Source organism: Cuculus canorus, chromosome 34, assembly GCF_017976375.1.
Source record: "Cuculus canorus isolate bCucCan1 chromosome 34, bCucCan1.pri, whole genome shotgun sequence".
NCBI classification, from domain to species: domain Eukaryota; kingdom Metazoa; phylum Chordata; class Aves; order Cuculiformes; family Cuculidae; genus Cuculus; species Cuculus canorus.
In genome coordinates this window covers 67,533-90,696 of record NC_071434.1, presented here as the reverse complement: position 1 = coordinate 90,696, position 23,164 = coordinate 67,533, and the positions used below count along the sequence as shown (strand labels likewise).

General features: G+C 62.1%; 1 protein-coding gene across 4 annotated transcripts; it reads right to left on the bottom strand.

The window, feature by feature from the left end:
• Nucleotides 1-24: 24 nt before the first annotated feature.
• Nucleotides 25-21,365, bottom strand: MARK2 (microtubule affinity regulating kinase 2). 4 transcript variants are annotated; one of them, XM_054052480.1, is made up of 19 exons: nt 21,068-21,365; nt 15,642-15,815; nt 14,400-14,453; nt 14,246-14,294; nt 14,001-14,066; nt 13,084-13,154; nt 12,909-12,965; nt 11,688-11,924; nt 11,484-11,603; nt 10,414-10,513; nt 10,212-10,324; nt 8,277-8,403; nt 6,943-7,127; nt 6,344-6,441; nt 6,126-6,254; nt 4,649-4,915; nt 2,914-2,940; nt 2,527-2,571; nt 25-2,060 (listed from the first exon to the last, which is right to left on the bottom strand). In XM_054052480.1, the coding sequence occupies exons 1-19, from the start codon at nt 21,122-21,124 to the stop codon at nt 1,706-1,708; spliced, it is 2,331 nt and encodes a 776-aa protein (XP_053908455.1). In that variant the 5' UTR covers nt 21,125-21,365; the 3' UTR covers nt 25-1,705. The 4 variants fall into 4 exon arrangements, with proteins under 4 accessions (XP_053908455.1, XP_053908458.1, XP_053908456.1 ...); XM_054052483.1 differs by lacking the exon at nt 2,914-2,940 and having other exon boundaries at nt 26-2,060; XM_054052481.1 differs by lacking the exon at nt 6,126-6,254 and having other exon boundaries at nt 36-2,060; nt 21,068-21,363.
• Nucleotides 21,366-23,164: the final 1,799 nt, after the last annotated feature.

The window sequence follows — 23,164 nt, the reverse complement described above, 5'->3', positions numbered from 1 at the left end:
CCACCAAAGGGGCTCCAGGATCACCCAGGAGGTCCCCAGGTCCATCCAAGATGTCCCCAAGGCCACCCAGAGGGTCTCTGTGAGTCCCCAGGGCCATCCAGGAAGTCCCCAAGGCCACCAAAGGGGTCTGGGATCACCCAGAACAGCCCCCTTGGGTCCCCAGGTCCATCCCCAAGGCCACGCAGGGGCTCCAGGATCACCCAGGAGGTCCCTGTGGGTTCCCAGGGCCACCAAGGGTATCCGGGGCCATCCAGGAGGTCCCCAGGTCCATCCAAGATGTCCCCAAGACACCCAGGAGGTCCCCATGGGCACCCGGGTCCACCCAGGATGTCCCCGAGGCCACCAGGATCATCTGGGATGCCCCCACGCCCCCAAGGCCACCCAGGATGTCCCCATGGATCCAGAATCACCCAGGATGTCACCATGTGTCCCCAAGGCTACCAAGGGGTGTGAGACCACCCAGGATGTCCTCACAGATCCCCAGGTCCATCCAAGATGTCCCCAAGGCCACCAGGATCACTTGGGGTGTCCCCAAGGTCACCCAGGACGTCCCCATAGCTCCGGGTCCACCCAGGACATCCCTGAAGGTCTGGGATCACCTAGGACAAACCCATGGATCCAGGATGTCCCCAAATCCACCTAAGGGCTCCAGGATCACCTGGGATGTCCCCACGGACCCTGGTCCTTCCAGGATGTCCCCAAGGCCACCCAGGAGGTCCAGGATCACCCAGGATGTCCCCCCAGGTTCCTGGACCATCAGGGACGATCCCAGAGCTCCCAGGTCCATCCTGGATGTCCTTTGGCCACTAGGATGACCCCGTGTCCTCACAAGATGCTGGACCACACAGAACGGCCCCAGAGGTCCCACGTCCATCCCAGATGGGCCCAGGCCACCAGGACATCCCCAGAGGTTCCTGGTCTATTGAGAACATCCCCAGTCCATCCCAGATGATCTCATATCCTCAGAAGACCCTGGACCATGCAGAACATTCTCAGAAGTCCCAAGTCCATCCCGGATGTCCCTGGGCCACCAGGACATCCCAGGTCCATCGAGGATGTCTCCACAAATCCCCCCAGGTCCATCCAGGATGACCCCATGTCCTCATGAGATCCTGGACCACAGAGAAGGTCCCCAGAGCTCCCAGGTCCATCCCGGACATCCCTGGGCCACTAGGACACCCCCACATGTCCCACATCCATGGAGGAAGCTCCCCGGGTGCCTGGACCACGCAGAAGGCCTCCAGAGCTCTTATGTCCATCTCAGACATTTCTGGCCACCAGGATATCCACAGATCCATCCAGGATGTCCCCATAGCTCCTATGTCCATCCTGGACGTCCCTGGGCCGCCAGGACACCCCTACATGTCCTAGGCCCATCCAGGAGGTCTCCATGGGTTCCTAGACCACAACGAAGGTCTCCAGAGCTCCCAAGTCCATCCTGGATATCCCAGGGCCACCAAGATGATCCCAGGTCCATCCAGGACATCCCCACGGGTTCCTGGACCACAATGAAGGTCTCCAGAGCTCCTAGATCCATTGAGGACTCCCCCAGAGCTCCCAGGTGTATCCTGAGCCTCCAGGATGTTCCTCACAGGTTCCTGGACCATGTAAAAGATCCACAGAGCTCCTACGTCCATCCTGGAGGCTCCTTGTCCCACCAGGCCTCCCACCGGCACGGTGCAGAGGTGCCAGGCTGCAGACAGGCTCAGAGCTTGAGCTCGTTGGCCACCTTGGAGGCGATGTTCTTGAAGGCCATGGAGGTGCCGGCGATGCGCTTGAAGCGGACGCCATTGAGGGACAAACGAGGAAGTTTGCAGACTTCCATCTCCCATTGGACAAAGGAGTCGTGGCCGGGAGCTCCGTGGGCGCAGAGGAGGACAAATCGCTCTTGAGGTTCACACCGGCAGCTGTTGGCGTCCAGCACCTTCCGGATCTCCCGTAACATCTCCCCAGGTTCCAGAGAACTTGTGGTCTTCATGCTCCAGGTGAAACGCAAGGAACGAGGTTTGGCGTCTCGACCGCCCGCTTCCCGTGGTTCTTTATCCGGAGCCACCGCCGGCCTGGGAATGGGAGGGAGAAGGTCACTAAGGTGGGTCCAGGAACCCATGGGAGCACCAGGACCAGCATGGAGATCCTGGGTGTCACCAGGATGGATCCCGGAACCCATGGATGCACCAGGACCAGCATGGAAGATCCCAGGGGCCTCAGGGGGTTCTTGTGGGTCTAGAGGGGGAATCCCATGGGTTTAGGGTGATCCTTGGGGTGACCCCATGGATCTTGGGGGGGATCCCCTAGGTGTCGTGAGGATCCTGGGGGTCTCGTGGGGATCCCATGGGTCTCAGAAGAAACCCATGGATCTAAAGGGGATCCTGGGAGCCTCATGTGGGATCCCATGGATCTTAGGGGGAATCCCATGGGTCTCAGGAGGATCCTGGGGGCCTCGGAGGGATCTCATGGGCATTGTGAAATTCCTGGGGGGCTTGGGGGGGATCCCCTGGGTGCTGCAGCCTCCATCCCCGCACTCACCTCAGTGTCTCCACCCGGTCTTTGCCCTCAGGCTCGTGCGGGTTCCTCGGGAGACAAGAAGGAGCTGAGCTCAGTGAGGGACACACACACCCACCCCGTGACACCCCTTCCCCGAGGTGGGATCAGGGTTGGGGAGGGACAGACAGACGGACATAGGGAGGACACACACACACACGCACACAGACGGACACAGAGCCGAGCGGGGTGGGGGCCATGCAGGGCTGTGCAGCGCCGACACTGGGTGGTGGTGGTGGTGGTTTTGGGTGGGTTTAGGGGGTTTGGGGGGGATGGGGGTCAGGACCTGCTCTCCCGGGGGTGGGAAGGGAGGGGACAGCGTGCAGGGGGGCGACACAGGGGGGACACCCAGGCGCCCGGCGCAGCCCCTACCTTCTGGCAAACCTGAAAGACAGATTTCTACAAAGACAAACAGAAGAGAAGGGGGCGTTGGGGCGGGGAGGGGGCCAGGATGGGGCCACCAAGCCCCCCGCCCCGGGACACCCTCCCCACACCAAAAAAAAAGCCTTGTCACCCCCTTCCTGGTGCCGTAGCACCGTGTGGGGACACGGGGACAGGAGGGGAGGGGGTGTCCGGGGGGCTGGGAGGGAGTTGGGAACAGGAGGGGAATGGGGGGTGGGGGCACAGAGGGGACGGGGTGGGGGTCCTTGGGAGGGACAGGAGGGGAAATGGGGGGGGGACGACAGGAGGGGATGTGGGGGACACAGAGGGGATGTGCGGGGGACACAGAGGGCTGGGAGGGAGTTATGGGGACACAGAGGGGATGTGGGGGGACCCAGAGGGCTGGGAGTGAGTTGGGGGGACCAGAAGGGACATAGAGGGGACGTGGGGCTACACAGAGGGGGTGTGAGGGAACACAGCAGGGACGTGGAGGGGTCCTTGAGGGAACTGGGGGGACAGGAGGGGATATGGGGGGAAATGGGACAGGAGGGAACATGGCGGGGCACAGAGGGGACAGGGGGGCACACAGAGGGCTGAGAGGGAGTTGAGGGGACATGAAGGGATGCAGAGGGGACGGGGAGGTCCCCAGGAGGCTGTGAGGGAGTTGGGAGACACTCAGAGGGGAGGGGGGAGTCACTGGGGGCTGGGAGGGAGTTGAGGGGATCAGAAGGAACATTGGGGGACACATAGGGGACGTCGGGGGACACAGAGGGAACATGATGGGGAGGGGGCATCCCGGGGGACTGGGAGGGAGTTTAGTTGGGGGGGACAGGAGGGGGTGTCGGCGGACACAGAGAGCCAGGGAGGGATGGGGGTGGTCTCTGAGGGGACACAAAGGGGACATGGAGAAGCCTTCGGGGGACAACAGTACACAGAGGAATCACCGAGGATCAGGGGATGTAGAGGAGCCCTAAGGGGACACAGGGGACACAGAGAAAACCTGGAGGACGAGGGGACACAGAGGAGACACACAGAGGAATCCCAGAGATGAAGGGACACAGAGGAATCCCAGAGGATGAATGGACACAGAGGAAACCCAGAGGATGAACAGACATGGAGGGGACACAGGGGAATCCCAGAGGATGAGGGGACACAAAGGGGATGTGGAGAGGACACAGAGGAATCCTGGACAATGAGAGGACACTGAGGGAAGACAGAGGAGCCCCAGGGGACATGGAGGGGACACGGCGGAGCCACAGGGGACACAGAGAGGACACAAAGTGGAATCCTGGACAATGAGGGGACACTGAGGGACACAGAGGAGCCCCAGGGGAGACAGAGGAGACAAACAGAGGAAACCTGGAGGATAAGGGGAGACAGAGGGGACACAGAGAGGAATCCCAAGGATGAGGGGACACCGAGGGGACACAAAGAGGAATCCTGGACGATGAGAGAACACAGAGGAGCTCTAGGGGACACAGAGGGGACACGGAGTAGCCCCAGGGGACACAGAGGGGACACACAGAGGAATCCCAGAAGACAAGGGGACACCGAGGAGACACAGAGGGGTCCCAGGGGACATGGAGGAGCCCCAGGGGACACGGAGAACACAAATAGAGGAATCCCAGAAGACGAGGGGACACCGAGGGGACACAGAGGAGCCCCAGAGGACACAGAGGGGACAAACAGAGGAATCCCAGAGGACGATGGGCTGTTGGGCGCTCACCTGCGGACGAACTTGGAGGTGAACTTGCTGAAGAGGCTGGCAGAGGGGCCGCGGCGGCCCTGGCTGGCGCCGGACGGGGAGGCTGGGGGCAGCGCGGGAGGCAGCGCGTAGGGCAGGGGGGTCTGGTCCCGCGCCCCCCGCAGCTGCCCTGCGTGGAAGGTGCTGCGGCTCGAGACGCCACGTGGGAAGCTGGGACGAACCTCCCCGGGGCCTTGGCTCACGTTGTGCGCTGATGGCGAGGCGGCTGGCACACGGCTGGGGGCTCCACTGCGGAATTGAGGGGGAACGGTGAGGGGCTGGACACACACTCAGACCCACAGAGACCCACCAGCGCCCCAGGGACCCAACTGGGCCCCCCAGGGAACCAACTGGGCACCTCACTATGGAATTAGGGGTCACACAGAGACCGCCAGCGCCCCATGGCACCCCACGGACCCCCCCAGCACCCTACAGACCCCCCCCAGCACCCCAGGGATCCAAGTGGAGCACCCCACTGAGGAACTGGGGGTCACGGTGGGGGGCTGGACCCACACAGAGACTCTCAGCACCCTACCAGGGCCCCACAGCATCCCAGGGCCCCACCGGGAGCACCCCAGCACTGGGAGCCCCAATGTGGAACTGGGGTCACAGAAGGGGGCTGGACCCACATAGAGACTCTCAGCACCTCACCAGCGCCCTATGGAACGCCCCAGCACCCTGATGGGTGCTCCGCTGCGGGATGGGGGTCACAGTAGGGGTCAGGGTCCTCCCAGAGTCCCCACAGCACCCCATGAATCTGCCAGTGTCCCCCAGCACCTGGCTGGGCGTCCCACTGCAGAGTGAGGGGTCAGGGTGGGGGTCAGGGCACTCACAGAGCCCACCAGCACCCGAGGGACCCCAAGGACCCACCAGCACCCCATGGCACCCCAAATCTCCCTTGTTCCCTGGGGACGCCCTAGAGTGCCAGGCAAGGGGACACCAGCACCTCGAGGGGACATGAGCACCTCACCCCAAGTCCCTGAGGACACCCTAAATCCCTGAGGAAACCCTGAGGTGCCAGGCAGGGGGACACCAGCACCCCAAGTCCCTGAGGATACCCCACATCCCTCAGGATACCCAGAGTCACCCCAAATCCTTGGGGACACCCTGAAGTGCCAGGCAGGTGGACATCGGCATCCCTAGTCACCCCACATCCCTAGGGACAACCTAAATCCCTGCAGACACCCTGAGGTGCCAGGCAGGAGGACACTGGCACCCTGGGTCACCCCAAATCTCTGAGGACACCCTGAGGTGCCAGGCAGGGTGACACTGGCACCCCAAGTCACCCCAAATCCCTGGGGATACCCCGAGTCACTCACATCCCTGGGGCCACCTCAGGCCACCCCACATCCCTGGGGTGCTGCAGTGGAGCCAGGAAGAAGCAAGCTCCCCCCCAAGCCCTCCCCGTGGTCCCCTCCCGAGCCGGGCCCCACTCCGGGATTTGGGGGGGGGGCCTTGCCTGGGCCGGGGGACCTCACAGTTGGCGTCAGCTGGGGGGGCGCTGGGTTTCGGGTGCTGCCGGGAGCGTGGGGGGGCACCAGGGGCCAGGGGGGCGGCGGGTGAGGGCCGGCAGCCAGGCGTGGGTAGGCTAGGAGAGAAAAGCGGGGTGTGGAGGGGGATTAAGGGGGTGGAGGGAGTGGTTAGGGGTGCACGGGGGAACTTGGGGCACCCCCCTACCTGTCCTTGCCATTCTGTAGGGAGCTCTGGCCCAGGCTGGCCCGGTCAAGCAGCGGGGAATTACGGCTCCGCGTGGTGCCCGTGGAGAGGACGCTGTTCTGTGAGAGGTGGGGGGACACAAAAAAGAGGGGCTGGGGGGGACACTGGGGACCCCCGTGTCAGCCTCCCCGTAGGAACCAGGGCACTCAGGCACCCCTGAGGGGTTCCCAAAAAGGAGCCAGGTGTTGGGTGCTCCCACTCCTCCCCATCCTGAAGCAGGGGACCCCCCAACCCCAGGACACCTCTGGGTGCCCCCTTGGTGCCCCCCAACCTCAGGACATCCATTGGTTGCCCCCTTGACCTTTCCTCAACCTCACAACACCCATGGGTACCCCTCCTGCTCCCCTTTACTCCCCTGAACTCCAGACATCCCCGGGTGCCGCCTTGATCCTCCCTGAACCCCAGGACACCCATGGGGGTCACCCCTGCTTCCGTTTACTCCCACAATCCCAGGACATCCCTGGGTGCCCCCTTGGTGCCCTCCAACCTCAGGACACTCATGGGTGCGCCCTCGATCCCTCCCCAACCCCAGGACACCCATAGGTGCCCCCGGTTCTGACCGTGGAGGGCGAGGGGGTGCCCTTGGCTCCTCGCTCCAGGCCGGGCAGGGGGCTGGGGGGCACCTTGGCGGTGCTGCCTGCCCGCCGCCCCACCTCTTCCTCCCCTCCTCCTCCTCGCTTGTTCTCCGCGTTGGCCGCCTGTGTCTTCTTACAATACGAGGCCGAGGTGGGGATGGAGAGACCGGCTGGGGGGGGACAGAGGTGGTCAGAGGGTGGCCTGGGCATCCAGGGACCCTCTCCTCACCCCCTGACGGACTTGGGGGTCCAGGGTGAGGCCCTGATTCCCCCCACTGCCCCACAGGGACCTTCTTGCTTCATCCCCTCCATCCTTGGAGACCTGGGGTGGGGGCAATCCCAACCCATGATACCCCAGACCCCTCCCTCTTCTCCCACAGGACCCAGGGGACTTGGCCCTCTCTTTGTCCCCACGTCTTCAGGGCCCCCCCTTGTCCCCCAACCCGTACACCCAAGCAGTTGGGGTCCTCTGCTTGGCCCCCCTCCCATGGACTCAGGGACCCCTTGTGCCCCACCATGGACTGAAGGACTCTTGTGTTCCCCCCATGGACCCAGGGCTCCCCTTCCCCCCCCCGCCATGGACCAAGGGCTGCAGGGACCCCCTTGTTTCTCCCCCTAGGACACAGGTGTCCCCTCCCTATCCCCTGCTTCCATGGACCCAGGGCTCCTCTTTGTCCCCCACCATGGGATGAGGGTTGTAGGGACACCTTTGTGCCCCCCTTTCAGGACACAGGGGTCCCTTGTCCCCCTGCTTCTGTGTTCCCTTAGACACACGATGCCCCCTTATTCCCACCCCAAGCTCCTCTTTGTCCCCCACAAGTATCTGGCTACCCTCTTGTCCCCCCTCCATAGCCTAAAGGCTGCAGAAATCCCCTTGTCCCCCTGCCTCTATGGGCCCACAGACCCAAGACCCTCCCTTATCCTCTCTGAGCCCCCTCTTGTTGTGTTTCCCCTCCCCCAGCATCTGGGGATCCCCTGCCCCCCCTCCTCCATGGACTCAGGACTGCAGAAACCCCCTCGTTCCCTCCTCCCCGGACAGAAGGATTTCCTTGTACTCCTGCCTCTATGAACTTGCAGACCAAGGACCCTCCCGATCCTCTCCCAGAGCTCCCCCGTTGTCACTGCCCAGCATCTGGGGACCAAGAAGTCCACCCCCAGCCCCCATCTGTCTCCTCCCAGTTCACAAAGATCCTCTTGTCCCTCTTCCTCCATGAACCTAGGGGTCTGGCCCCTCCATTTTGTTATGCCCTGAGGTCCTGCCCCCCCCCTTTGTCCCCTCCCCATGTCCCTTGTCCCCTCCTGTCCCCCAGGGGGCTCACCCTGGTCGCTGACGCGGCGCTTGGGGTTGGCGCTGACGCTGCGCTGCACCTTGTGCGCCGGCGAAGGGGCCGAGCTGTTGGCCAGGTCCGGGGCCGCCCGCGGCTTCAGCGCCGGCACCTCCTCCAGCTGGGACAGGGGAACACGTGTGGGACATGGGGACACAGCTGGGGACATGTCCAGGGACACTAGACGTATGTGGGACACGGGGACACGGCTGGGGACACTGGACACGTGTGGGACATGGGGACATGGCCGGGGACACTGGAACACATGTGGGACACAGGGACATGGCCAAGGACATGGGACACAAGTCGGATATGAGGACACAGACAGAGACACTGGACACGGGGACATGGCCAGGGACACTGGATAAGACTGGAGACACTGCCAGGACAGATGTGGGGCACGGGGACACAGCCTGGGACATGGGGACATGGCCACAGAAAGAGGGACACGTGTGTGGGACACTGGATACAGCTAGAGACAGGCGTGGGACACAGGGCCATGGCCAGAGAAAGAGGGACACACAGAAACGTGGGGTGACATAGCCAGAGACACAGGAACAGGCATAGGGACATGGGGACATGGCCAGCGATGTAGGGACACACATGGGACATGGCTGGGGACACGTAGGGCACATGGTTACACATGTGGGACACAGAGCCGTGGCCAGGGCCATGGGACACGTGTGGGACACACAGGAGACACAAGACACGTGTGGGACACAGCCAGGGACATGGGACACACAGGGGACATGGGGACATATCAAAGGACACAGGGACATGTGTAAGACATGCGGACACACATGAGGACATGCATAGGGCACAGCTGGGGACACATGAGTCATGGGGACACGTGGGTGACACGGATGGGGAACACAAGGACATGTGGGGGACACGGATGGGGACATGGGGACACTTCCAGGGACACATGGGGGACACCAGAGACAAGAGGGGACACGTGGAACATGACAGGATGCAGGGAGACGTGTGGGGACACAGCAGGACACAGAGGGGGACACGGTATGGGATGACACATATGGGGACATAGTGGGACACGGGGACATGTCACACAGCCACAGAGACAGGGAAGCCACCGGCCAGGGCAGGGTTGGGGACAGGGATGTGCTGGCACGAGGACACGGCCGGGGACAGGGTGACACCATGGCACAGCTGGGGACAGGGTGACATCACGGCACGGGGACAGAGATGTGTCTCCTCATTGTCCCCACGTCCTCGCATCTCCAAGCTCCATCCCATGTCTCATGTCACCTCATTGTCCCTCTCGTGTCCCCTCGCTGTCCCCACATCCCCTCCGTGTCCCCTGTCACACTTGTGTCCTCCATGCTCCCTGTGTCCTCATGTCACCTCAGTGTCCCTGTGTCCATCTCGACGTCCCTCTGTGTCCTCTTGCTGTCCCCATGCCCCCTCACATCCATCACCTCTGTCCCCTTCTCTCAAATCCCGCCACCTCAGTGTCCCCACATCCCCTCCAAGTGTCCTGTCCCCCGGTGTCACCTCTCCCCCTTGTCCTACATCCCCTGCACCTCCCAACGTCCCCAACATCCCTGTGTCCTCCTCATTGTCCCCACGTCCCCTCCCATCTCCATCCTCCACCATGTCTGCCTCCCCATGTCCCTCTCCACGTCCCCTCACTGTCCCCACATCCCACATTTCCACACTCCACTCCATATCCACGTCTCCATCACCTCAGTGTCTCTGTGTCCCTCTCCATGTCCCCGTGTCCCCACATCTCCACAATCCAACCCCACATCCATGTCCCCATCACCTCAGTGTCCCTGTCTCCCCACATCTCCATGTTCCAACCTCATGTCCACGTTCCCATCACCTCAGTGTCCCCATGTCCCACATCTGCACCCCATATCCACGTTTCCCACCCCTGATGTCCCCAAGGTCCCTGCCATGTCCCCGCACCTCGGAGCTCTTGTGGTCCAGCAGCAGGTAGGTGGCCATCACCTCGTTGTACTTCTGCCCCACCAGGGACTCCTGGATCTCCTCCCGCGTGTATCCCATGGACACCATCAGCTCTGGGGGGGCCAGGCCTCAGCGGGGGTGGGCCCTGCGGACCCCCCCACACCCCCAAAAAGAGGCCCCAGATGTTTTGGGGGGGTCCTACCTGTCCTTCGTGGGTCTTTGTAGTCTGGCACAGGCTCCATGTAGGGCTTGAGTTCGTCATCCTCGTGGCCCACGTTCATCCAGCGGTCCTTCATGATTTGCTGGGGGGGGGGTGTGTGCATAAAAAAGGGGAGTTGGGGGGCATCTGGGGGTCCCCTCAGAGGATCTGGGGCATTTTCAGGGGCTCCAGATGTCCTTGGTGCTGGTTTAGGGGTGGCTGGGAGGTCCCAGGGGTGCTCAGGACCATGTTAGGGGTGACCAGAAGGTCCTGGGGTGCTCCTACATGGTTCTAGGGGGGTGCCAGGATCAAATTATGGGTGACCAGAAGGTCCTGAGGTGCTCCTGGGGGTGGGTCTAAGGGTCCCAGGACCACCCTGGGGGTGACCAAAAAGTCCCAGGACCGTGTTGGGGAGCCTGGAACCACATTTGAGGTGACCAGAGGATCCTGGGGTACTCATGGGAGCTCTTGGGGGAGCCCCAGAACCAAACTGGGGTGCTCGGAGGGTCCCAGGGGTGCCCAAGGACCACTCTGATGGTGACCATAAGGTCCCAGAGAATTCTAGGGTGGTTCTGGGGGTTCCCAGAACCTTGTTGGGGGGTGACCAGAAGGTCCTGGGGTGCTTCTGAGGGAGTCTGGGGGACAGGACAACACTGGGGATGTTCAGGAGGTCCCAGAACCATGTTAGGGGGCCCAGAAACACATTGGGTGTGACCAGAGGTGCTCATGAGGGCTCCTGGGGGGTCCCAGGACCAAACCAGGGGTGCTCAGAACCACACTGGTGGGGCCTGAGGTGACTTGGGGAGCTCCTGGAGTGCCCAGGACCATGTTGAGGTGCCTGTGGGGCTCTTGGGGTGCCCAAGAACACGTTGGGGTGCTGGAGGTCTGCTGGAGGTTATTGGAGGTTCATGACCATGTTGAGGTGTTGGGAGAGCTCTTGAGGGGGCTCCTGGGGTGCCCAGGACCATGTTCAGGTGCTGGGGGGGGCTCCTGGTGGGGCTCTTGGGGTGTCAAGGACCACGTTGGAGTGCTGGGAGGCTCCCAGGGGGGCGAGTCTCTGGCCCCTTCCTCACCTCCAAAGTTCCCCTCTTGGTTGGGTTAAGGATGAGGAACTTCTTGAGCAGGTTCTCGCAGTCGGTGGACATGTAGAAGGGGATCCGGTATTTCCCTCGCAACACTCGCTCCCGTAATTCCTAAAGTGGAAAAAAAACCCAAAGCCCATGGGCATCACTGGGACCACTTGGGGAACCCCAGGACACCCCAAAACCCAACATCACCTTCAGGTTCTGCCCATCAAAGGGCAAGGAGCCGCTGACCAGGGTGTAAAGGATGACGCCCAAGCTCCAAACGTCAACTTCGGGGCCATCATATTTCTTCCCTTGGAAGAGTTCGGGGGCAGCGTAAGGGGGGGACCCACAAAATGTGTCCAGTTTGTTCCCGAAAGTGAATTCATTGCTGAAGCCAAAATCCGCTATTTTGATGTTCATGTCAGCATCCAGCAGCAGGTTCTCTGCCTGGGAAGGGGGAAGGAGAGCATCCATGGGGGGTTAGGAGGGCCTGGGGGGATCCTGTCCCTTTCCAGGGGTCCCCAAGAACATCTGGGTGCTGCTCTGAGGGTCCTGGGGGAGTCCTGTCACGTCCCGGGGGTCCCCGAGAGGTTCTGTCCCCTCCTAGGGGTCCCCAAGGACATCTGGGTGCTGCTCTGGGGGTCCTGTCCCCTCCCAGAAGTCCCTGAAGTGGGTCTGTGTGCTGTTTGAGGGGTGCCAGGGGGATGTGGGTGCTACTCTGGGGGTCCTGGGGGGGTCCTGTCCCCTCCCGGGGATCCCCAAGGACATCTGGGTGCTGCTGTGGGGATCCTGGGGGCTGTTCTGGGGGACCTGGGGTGCCTGGGTGCTGCCCTGGAGGTCCCCAGGGAGGTCCTGTTCCCACCCAGGGGGTCCCCAAGGACACCTTGGTGTTGCTCCGGGGGTCCTGGGAGGGCCCTAGGTGCTGCTCTAGGGATCCTGAGGGGGTTCTGTCCCCTCCTCAGGGTCCCCAAGGATGTCTGGGTGCTGCTCTGGGGGTCCTGTCCCCTCTCAGGGGGTCCTGGCAGGGGTGGGGTGTGTCTGGGTGCCACCTTGGGGGTCGCAACAATTCCTGCCTGGAGGATCCCAGGGGTGTCCAGGCGCTGCCCTGGGTGTTAGCGGGTCCTGGGGCAGGGGGGGTGTTCAAGGAGGTTCCGGGGGTGTCAGGGAGTCCCAGGGATGTCAAGGGGTCCCACTGAGGACTCAAGGGAGTCCCAGGGGCATTGAGGGCGCCCGGGAGGGATTGAAGGGGATCCCAGGGGCATCGGGGGTTCCGTAGGGTGACTCAAGGGAGTCCCAGGGGCGTCGCAGGGTCCCAGAGGGGTTCAAGGGGATCCCAGGGATGTCAGGGGGGATTCATGGGTGTCCCGGCGGCATCAGGGGGAGTTCACGGGGGTCCCAGGAGGGATTCAAGGGGTTCCTGATGGTCTCCACCTTCAGATCCCTGTGTACGATGAACTTCTGGTGGCAGTACTGCACGGCCGACACTATCTGCAGGAGAGGGGAGCATCAGGGGGGGCCCCACGCCAGGAGGGGGGCTCAGGGGGTCTCCAGCCCCACCAGGGGGACCCCCAAACACCCAGAGGGGGCCCCAAGGGCGACCCCCGACCTGTCGGAACTTCGCCCGGGCCTCCTTCTCCTTCATGCGCCCGTGGGCCACCAGGTAATCGAACACCTCGCCTGGGGGGCAGAGAGGGGGGTGAGAGGCAAACTAGATCCCCAGCTTGCTAGCCCAGCCCTCAGCCTTAATAGCCCACTTTGCTAGCCTCATCCGCAGCCTTCCTAGCCCCTCTCCCCACTTCGCTTGCCCCCAAACCCTGCCTGCTAGCCCCCTCCTTGCCTCGCTAGCCTCCTGCCCCAGCCTGATAGCCCCCCTCACCCTCTTGCCGGCCGCCTTCCTGCCTCAACAGCCAACTCCCTGTTTTCCTAGCCCCTTCTCCATCCTGCTAGCCCCACCTCCAACCTCAATAGCCCCCTCCCCAACTCACTAGGCCCCCACCCCATCTCCCTAGGTGTGTCCCCCGCCTCACTAGCCTCTCTCCCTTGTCTGATAGCGCCGCCTCCTGCCTCAATAGCCAACTCACTAGCCCCCACCCGCTAGCTCCCTTCACCCTGCCTCCCTAGATGCCTTGCCCACCTCACTGGCCCCATTCCCACCTTGACAGCTCCTTCTCTCCCCACTAGCCCTTTCCCTGCCCTGCTGGCACCCCTCCCTGCCTGCTAGCCCACCTCCACAACTTGCTAATCGCTCCCCAGCCACACCTCCAGCTTGCTAGCCCTCCTCCTCATCTCACTAGCCACTTGCTTTCCCACCTCATTAGCTAGCCCTGTGTCATTAACCCCCTTCTCACCTTGCTAGCCTCTTTCCCACCCACTAGCCACCCCCTTTCCCATTTCATTAGTTAGACCACCGCATCACTAGACCCCTCCTCACCTTGCTAGACCCTCTCCCACCTCCAAACTCCCCCTTCCCCAACTCACTAACCCCTTTTTCAACTCGCTAGCCACCCTTCCCGTGCCGCTCACCCCCGCTGGCGTACTCCATGACGAGGTAAAGCGTCTTCTCCGTCTCGATCACCTCAAAGAGCTTCACTGCGAGGGGGGGCAAAGTGGGGCTGGAGGCAGGGGGGAAGAGGCCCCTTGGACCCCCCAGGGATCCCCAAAGGGTTGGGGAGAGCCCAAAGAATGGGGGGGGGGGGGGGGGGAAAGAAGGGAAGAGGGAAGGGGAGGAAGGACACAGGCATCCCAGCATGGAACTGGGGGGGCCTCACCGATGTTGGGGTGGTTCAGGACCTTCATTATCCGCACTTCCCGAAAGAGCTGCGAGGAAGAGGGAAGTTGTGTGTATGAGGGGGATGTTGCACCCCCCCCCGCGGGAGCCCCAAAAGCAACTGCCCCTCACCTCTGCCCCCGCCCCCCCCTCACCTTCTGGAGGCTGGAGGAGTTGAGCTGCGTCTTGTCGATGATTTTCACGGCCACCTAGGAATGGGAGGGAAAAGGGACTGGGAATGTCACCGGGAACGTCCCCACAGCGCAGAGGCACCCATGGGGCAAGGGGCAGGGCGACTGAGATGTCCCCAAGGCTGTGGCACCCACAGGGCGAGGGGACACAGCTGTCCCCATGGCATGGTGGCACCCACAGGGTGACACAGCTGTGCCCATGGTGTGATGGCACCCATAGAGTAAAGGGCAGGGGGACAGGACTGTCCCCAAAGTGTGGTGGCACCTCCAGGGTGAGGGACAGGGCTGTCCCCATGGTGTGGCGGCACCCATAGGGCAAGGGGCAGGGGGACAGGGCTGTCCCCATGGCACGGTGCCACCCATGGGGCGAGGGGACAGGGGCTTCCCCAATGCGGTGGCAGTCACAGGCCGAGGGCTGTGTGCCCATTCCCATGCTGGTCATACTGGCACCCACGAGCCAAGGGCCACGCACCCACCCCCACAGTGGCACCCACCGAGCCAGGATCTCGTGGCGGCACTCACAGGGGTACAGGGCTGTTCCCCAAGAGTAGTGGCATCCCCAGGGCGAAGGACAGAGGCACAGGGCTGTCCCCAATGCAGTGGCACCCACAGGACAAGGGGCAGGGATGTCCCCACGGCAGAGGGCAGGAGGACAGGGATGTCCTGCAGTGGCCACACTGGCACCCATGGGACAAGGATAATGCACCCATCCCTGTGGTAGCACCTACAGGGCCAGGACCACATGCCTGTCCCCACGGTGGCACCCACAGGGCCAGGACTACGCACCCGTCCCCATGATGACACTCACGGGACCAGGGCCACAAGTTTGTGGCCACAGTGGCACCCACAGGCCAAGGACCACGCACCCAGCCCTACGGTGACACCCACAGAGCCAGGACCTTGCGGTGGCACCCACAGGATAGGGACTGTGTGCCTATTCCTGGCGTGGCACCCACAGGCGGAGGGCCATGTACCTATCCCCATGGTGGCCACGGTGACACCCACAAGCCAAGGACCACGCACCCATCCCTACAGTGGCACCCACAGAGCCAGGACCTTGTGGTGGCACCCACAGGATAGGGACCATGCCCCCAATCCTGGCGTGGCACCCACAGGCCAAGGGCCACGTGCCCATCCCCATAGTGGCTGTGGTGGCACCCACAGGCGAAGGGCACCCACTCCCACGGTGGCCACAGTGGCACCCACCTCCTTGCCAGTGAGGACGTGCCGGGCCAGCTTGACCTTGGCGAAGTTGCCCTTGCCAATGGTTTTCAGGAGCCGGTAGTTGCCGATGTGGGGCTGCTCATCGGCGGAGGTGGCCGAATTCCGGCCTCGTAGCATGTTGGCCTTCCCGCCTCCCTTCCCCTCGGTGGCACCGGGCTGTGGGAGACACGAAGGGGACAATCACCTTGATGTCTGTCCTCACCTCTCCAGGAATCCCCAGGGGGGCGTTCTGGAGGTTCTCAACAAGCTGGGAGCAAAGTCCAGGAGCGGCATTGCTGTACGGTGCTCATGCCGCGCCCTGGGCAGGCCGGGAGCCGCCCCTGATACCTGACGCAAGCGCCGTGGTTTCGGGATGGGGTGGGGTTGGGGGAAAACGGATGGGGCCAGTGCAGTGTCACCCCCTCCCAGGAACAAGGTGCCAAAATGCCACCATTTCACCCCAAAACAGGCAAGCTGGTTCCTGGATTCACCCCAAAGCCCTAAAAAGGACACTGCCACCAAACCCCTTCAATGCACACCCCAAAAGCCCCCCGCAAAGTCACCCCGGCACTGGGCAGTGTCACCCCCCACCCCCATGCTGTCATCACTCCAGTAACACCGGAGATAACGGCCGCGCGTGAGCAGGCAAAGGAGCGGAGCCAAACCCACCCCCCTCCAGGATCTGGGGGCGCCGCAGCCCTCCTTGAAACCTCGCAGGGGTGGTTTGGGGGGGGTCACAACCTTGGGGTGCGCCCCCCCCCCCCCCCCCCCCCACCGTGGGAAGGAAACCGCCGGCGGAAGCGAGGGAGGGGAGATTTCGCCGATGCTCAGTCAGCGATGGCGCAACCGGGTGCGAGGGGCCAAAACCCCAGGTTTAGGGGGAGAACATGGCGTTTTGGGGTGCAGGGGCAGGTGGCTCTTCCCCTCCCCCTGAATCCAGCACCTCCCCACGAGGATGATGGGGAAAAGTGAAGAAAACCGGGAGTTTTGTGCCAAAAAACTGCCGTGGCAACGGGGCGGGGAGAGCGCTTCACCATCTGGCTGCGCTGCTGGGGAAAGGATTCGGTTTCGAGGCGCGCAGTAGTGCCGATGCCGGATTTTTCCCCCTCTACAAAGAACATGGGGGTCCGCGGTGACACCAACAAGAGGCCAGTGTGCCTGTCATTTCTCTGTCACCTTTTCTCCAGCGAGGCTGGCAAACATCCCCCAGCAAAGGTCGTGCCAGGAGAATGGTGGTGGCTGCACTGGGGCTTAGTGAGGCTTTGCCGGAAGCGCTGTCAGCACCGGCCTTTGCCAGAACACCGGGATGTGGTCACCGTGCCCCTCACCGGGACATGGGCGGCTGCTTTGGCGCTCCCAGTTTTGGCCACACGACTCAGCCTTTGGCGTTTCCCCATGGCTACAGAAATCAGTGCCAGGCTTGGCGCTCATTAGCCAAACTCATTATTTAACCAAGTCCAGAGCACAGCTCTAAACCTCCCCTTTGCTTGCTGCCTCAGTTTCCCCACCGCGATCCCAGCCCCACGGCGCAGACTCACGCTCGGAGACCCCAAACGGGATCAGCTTGCGGTGGTGCCAGTGACGCCGGCGGCCGGCTGGGTGCAGGGTGGTGCCGGCGGAAGCTCGCCCAGGGTTCAACTCCCCAAGGAGCGCCGAAACGCCAGACCGGCTCAACCGGTTGGGGCTGAGGCCGGCTCGGGCGGGCAGCAAGAGATGGGGGGGTCGTGGCGTTTTGGGGAACACCTGGAGCACCAGGGAGGAGAAGTCGGGGCAAAAAAGGGGAAAATCAACACTGATGGGACGCAGCGGGGCAGGAGGGGCTCGCTGGTTGGCAACCCATTGGGAATTGCCACTGGAATGGCGGCAACGGTGATGTCACCGGGGCCGGAGGTGATGTCATAAGTTGGGTCTAGAGATCCTGGCACGGAGAGACTGAGGCGCCAGCGGTGCCGATGCCACCTGCAACAGACTCCAGGATAACTGGTGTCAGCGGTGCCAGAAGACACTGGGAGTGGGGAAGCAGCTTTGGTGCGGCGGTGCGGAAATGTCAGCCAAATTTAGGTATTCCTCAACATTTTAGTTTATATAAAATCCTGCCGGATCGGGCTACACGCGATGGAAGAGCTGGAAAACATGGGGGGAGGCACCCTGAGTCTGGCTGATGGATTGGGGCAGCCCCCCTTTCCTCTCTGCTGCCCCTTCCCCAAATCCTTCCCATCTGGAATAATTCTCTATCGTTACATAACAGCATAAAAATAAGCAGAAACGAACCCAAAATGAGGAGGGGGCGGCCAACGCCACGGTGACAGCCAGAACGCAACCGCAATCGCCTTGTCCACAGGATTGGGAACACAGAGACGAAGCCACGTGTGAATTGTCCTCCCCCAACCCTGCTTGGGTCTCTCCCCATCACTTGGGGGTCCCTCCCCATTGCAGAAGGTGGGGACCCCGCCCAAAAAAATCATCCATAACGCCAAGGAGCCCCCTGACCGTTCCTAAAAAAAATGAGCTACAAGTGCGTTCCCCCCCGCCAGTACCCAAAGCTGGGAACACCCCCAGACCCACACCCCAAAATAGGGACCCTCCCCTTCCAGCTGCCCCCCAAAGGGGTCTGGGGGTGACACCCCCCAAAAAGCAGATGCAGGGAGCGAACGCTGCCCTCCCCATTTCAGGGGGAAGCTAGTGCCCATCGCAAGAGGGGCGCTCATATAGTTTGGTGGGCACCCATATAATAAGAAGTGGCCCCCACATAATTAGAGGGGGCACCCATATCAACCCCCCCACCCCCAAGCCCTCAAGAAGGGTGCCCAGCCCGCAGCAGTGATGCCGCCCCCATCATGTGTGGGGGACGCAGCAGGGAAGGGGGTGGGCTCACGCCCCCACAGCCGCTCTGCGCAGCCACCGAGTCAAAGAGAAGGGGGTGACAACGATGACACCCCCTTCCCGGCAGATTCCAGGCCCCCAGATGGGGGAATATGGGGAACTGGCACCTCCTCATCACCCCAATTCCTTTGGGGTGCAAGTCCTGGCCCCCTTGATCCCTGCTTTTGGGGAAAGCAGGGGCTGGTGTCCCTTAGGGATCCCCTAAAACAACGACTCGGGGTGGGGGGCAACCCAGGAACATCCCAGACCCCCAACTCCCTACTCCAAGTCTCATGGAGGAGCTGGATCCAGCCCCAAAGAGGGGGTTCTGGCCATAGGAGGCCACAGGGTGTTTTCACGCTGCCTCCCCCCCAAACTCCTCCCACTGGCAAAGGGGCTGCGGAGGTGGGGGGGGGGCATAGGGCCCCCTAGACCTTGCTTTTCCCTTCACGGAGGGACCCAGGACCCTCTCAGACCCCTCCTTTTCCCCCCTAAACTGACTCCAGACTCCCCGAGTCCTCCTTTTCCCCTCACAGAGGAACCCAGGACGCTGTCAGATTCCCCCTTTCCACCTTTACACACCGACCCCAGTCCCTTTTTACCCTCCTTTCCCACCACAAAACAACCTAATTCCCTCTCAGATCCCCTTTTCCTCTCGTGGAGGGGCTCAGGACCATGCCAAACTCCCCCTTCCCTCACAAAGCATCCCCCAATCCCCCTCAAGTTCCTCTTTTCCTTCACAAACCCAACCCAGACCCCTCCTTCCCCTCACAAATCCAACCCAGACCCCTCTTTTCCTGCCTTTTCCCACAACAAAACAACCCAAACCCCCCCGAGACTCCCTTTTCCTCTCATGGATGGTCCCAGGACCCTCTCAGACCCCCTCTTCCTCCTCACAAAATGTCTCAGGACCCCCTTAGACCCTTTTTTCACCCTATAAACTGATCCCAAATCTGTCTTCGCCTCACAAAAAGACTTTCAACACTCTCAGACCCCTCTTACCTGCCACAAAAAGGACCCCCAACCCCTCCAGATCCCTCCCTTTCTCTCAACAAATTGAACCCAGACTCACTTCACCCCCCCTCACAAATGGACCCCAGAGACCCTTCCCCTCTTTTTTTCACTCATAAAGCAACACAAGATCCCTCAGATCCCCTTCTCCCCACTTCATGATTGCCTCTTCCCCACGCAGTGTCCCAGGAAGCCCTCAGACCCCTTCCCCCCGCCCCCCAAACTGAGCGCAGATCCACTTTTCTCTTCAGAGAAAGACTCACAACACTCTCAGACTCCACTTTCCCTTCACACACCAGCCCAAGACCCCCTTTTCCCCTCAAAACCCAACCCCTCTTTTGCCCCTAAACTAACCCTAGACCCCACTTTTTCCCCCGCAAAGTGACCCAATATCCCCCTTTCCCCTCTTCCCTCATAAAACAAACCCACACCCCCTTTTCTTGCTCTTTTCTTCCTCTCCCCCCATGAAACAGACCCCAGATCCCCTCCTTCTCCTCACAAACCAGACGCCAGACCCTCTTTCTTCCCCCCTTTTCCCATAACCAGCCCCAGAACCCCTTTTCCCCTTACAAACCTAGCCCAGACTTTTTCTTCTTCTCCCACCCAAACTGACCCTAGACTCCCTTTTCTCTCCCTTTCCTCCCAAAACCAGCCCCAGAACCCTCTTCCCCTTCCAAACCCCCTTTTCCCACCTTCCCTCCCACAAACTGACGCCACAAACCCTTTTCTGCCCTTTTTACCTCCCTTTCTCCCCTCAAACTGACCCCAGACCACCTTCTGCCCAACTGACCTCAGACCCCCTTTTCTACCCCTTTCCCCCCCAAAACCAACCCAAGACTCCCTTCCCTCCCATTCTTCCTCCCTTCCCCCCAACTAACCTCAGCCCCCTTTTCTACTCCTTCCCCCCAAAAATTGATCCTAGACCCCCTTCCCCCCCCCAACCGACCCCAGCCTCCTTTTTCTCCCCCTCTTCCTCCCCTTTGCCCCCCAAACTACCACAGACCACCCTTCTACCTCATAAACTGGACCCCAGGCACCCCTTCTCCCCCGCTTTTCTCCCCTCAAACCCCAGACCCCTTTTGCTACCCCTTCCCCCCCTAAAACTGACCCCAGACCTCCTTTTCTACCCTTTCCCCCCCCTAACTGACCACAGACCCTCTTCCCCCCACCTTTCTCCCCCCAAACCAACCCCAGACCTTTTCTACTCCCTTCTCCCCCCAAACCGACCCCAGACCCCCTTTCTCCCCTTTCCCCTCCAAACCGACTCGAGCTCCCCTTCTCTACCCCTTTCTCTTGCCCAAACCGACTCAAGCCCCCCTTTTCTACCCCTTCCTCCCCTTTTCCGCCCCAAACCGACCCCAGATCGCCTCTTCTACCTCGTTCTCCCCCTTCTTCTCCCCTTTCCCTCACCAAACCGACTCCAGACCCCCTTTTCTCCCTCTTTTCCACCTCTTTCTCCCCCGTAAACCGACACCAGACCCCCTTTCTCCCCCTTCCCCCCAGCCCCTCAAGCAGGGCCCCCCTCTTTCCCCGTCCCTCCCCTCCCCAGACCGTACCTGCTCAGGGTCTCTCTCGCTGAGGGGGGGCAGGGGGTTGCGCCCGCTGCCCGACATGTCGCCCCCCGCCCCCACTATCGCGACAGGGGCTCGGAAGGGGCAGGGGAGCCCCGGGCCGCGCTCAGGGAGCGGGAGGAGGGGGCCAGGCCAGCGCCATTGGGGTGGCCGGGGAGGGGAAGGGACGGGAGAGGAGAAAGGGAAGGAAGGAGAAGGAGCAAAAGAGGGATATCGCAGGGCCCGGCCGCCGCCTCACACCCGCACCGCCTCAGCGCCCAGCAGCTCCCAACATGGCGACCGCCGCCGGCCCTCGGCCATTTCCGCCGCCGCGCCGGAAACACCCGACGCACCGCCCGTTGCGGTTCGGCTCTTTCCGGAAGAGGTTCGGCTCGGAGTCACCTCCCACCTTCGGGTCTTTCCGGAAGTACTCGGCTCGGCAACGCCTCCGGACTTCGGCTCTTTCCGGCACCTCTACGTAAATACCCGAACCCACCTTCGGCAGCTGCCGCCGACAGCCGAACTCCGCCTGCTCTCCGAGTTCATCCGGAAACACCCGAACGCCTCCGAGCCTTTCCGGAAAGACCCGAGCGGAGCCGAATCCCCCTCCCCATCACTGCTGGAGACTCCAGAGGGAAATTGGGAGGGGGCGGGATGTCTGGGTCCCCTCACCACTTTTTGGGGGATCCCCGAAAGCCTGGGTCCCCCCAAAGCCCTGGAGGAGAAAGAAGGAGGCTCCTGGGTTCCCTGGGCGGGGGCACTGGGAGCACTTGGAGCGATCCCCCAAGCCAAAGAGACGGGGGGCGGGGGAACTGGGGAACACACGCCCCCTCCCCAAACAATGGGCGGGGCTTCCACTCCCCAAACCACGCCCCATTGTAGCCCAAAGGGGTGGGGATGGAGGGGGGGTGATTCTGGGTGCCCCAAGGATGCTGGGGGGGCTGCATGAGGTCACGGAGCACCCAAGGACCCCCCTTTTCCCTCATCCTGGGGGTTCGTCGATTTACGGTCCGTTTACATTTAGCCAGGAGCCCCATAGCAGCGTCCCCACCCCCTGCCTACCACTGCCTCTGCCACACCACACCCCATCATGGAGCCCCCGAGTCCCCCAACCCAATCCCCCTTTGCCAGAACCCAGGTGAATCCATAAGCAGTGGGGGGCGGGAGGGACCTTAAAAGACACGTCTCCCCACCTTGCTGGGGTCCCCGTTAGAGCACAATGGGGTGATGCTGGCCCTTTAAGGGGTCTCCCAGCCCTGGAGGGGGGGGCACCCTTTTGCCATCCCGTGTCATCAGCCAGGATGCTCCTGGTCCCCACTCCACTGGGATGTCCCTGTCCCTTCAAGGTGTCCCCTGTCCCTTGAAGGCCCCCTCCCATCCCTTTAAGAGGCCCCTGTCCCCTTAAGAGCCCCATCCCCATTTGAGATGTCCCTGTCCCTTTAAGATGTCCGCATCCCGTTTGGATGTCCCTGTCCTTTTAAAGTGTCCCTGTCCCTTTAATAGCCCCCCCGTCCCTTTAAGGTGTGGGTCCTCTATCCCATTTGGATGTCCCTGCCCCCTTTAAGGCGCCCCCTGTTCCTTTAAGCCCGCCCCCCCCTTCCATTTGGGATGTCCCTGTCACTTTAACACCCCCTGTCCCCGTTAAGCGGTCCCTGGTCCCTTTAAGACACCTCCCCAATCCCATTTGAGGTGCTCTTGTACCTTTAAGACCCCCCCAAATCCCATTTGGTGTTTCCTTGTCCCTTTAAGGAACCCCTGTCCCTTTACGATGCTCCTGTCCCTTTAAGCTCCTTCCCCCCCCCCCCCCCCCCCCCCCCCCGGTCCTCCCAGTCCCCTCCATTGCGTTCCCTCCGACCCTACTCCCCCCAACCCCCGCCCAAGCCCCCTCATCCCTGGGGACCCCAATATCTGAGACTCCTCAGGCCCTGCTACTACTGGGGACCCCAAAAGCCCCCCAACCCCGTTTCCACTCCCCTTTTTCCACCCCCATCACTGCAACCCCCCATTCCTGCATCCCCAAGAACCTTCTATCCATTCCACACCCAAATCCCATGCCACCCCCCAATCCTGCCAGACCCCAAGGCCCTTTACCCATTCAAACCC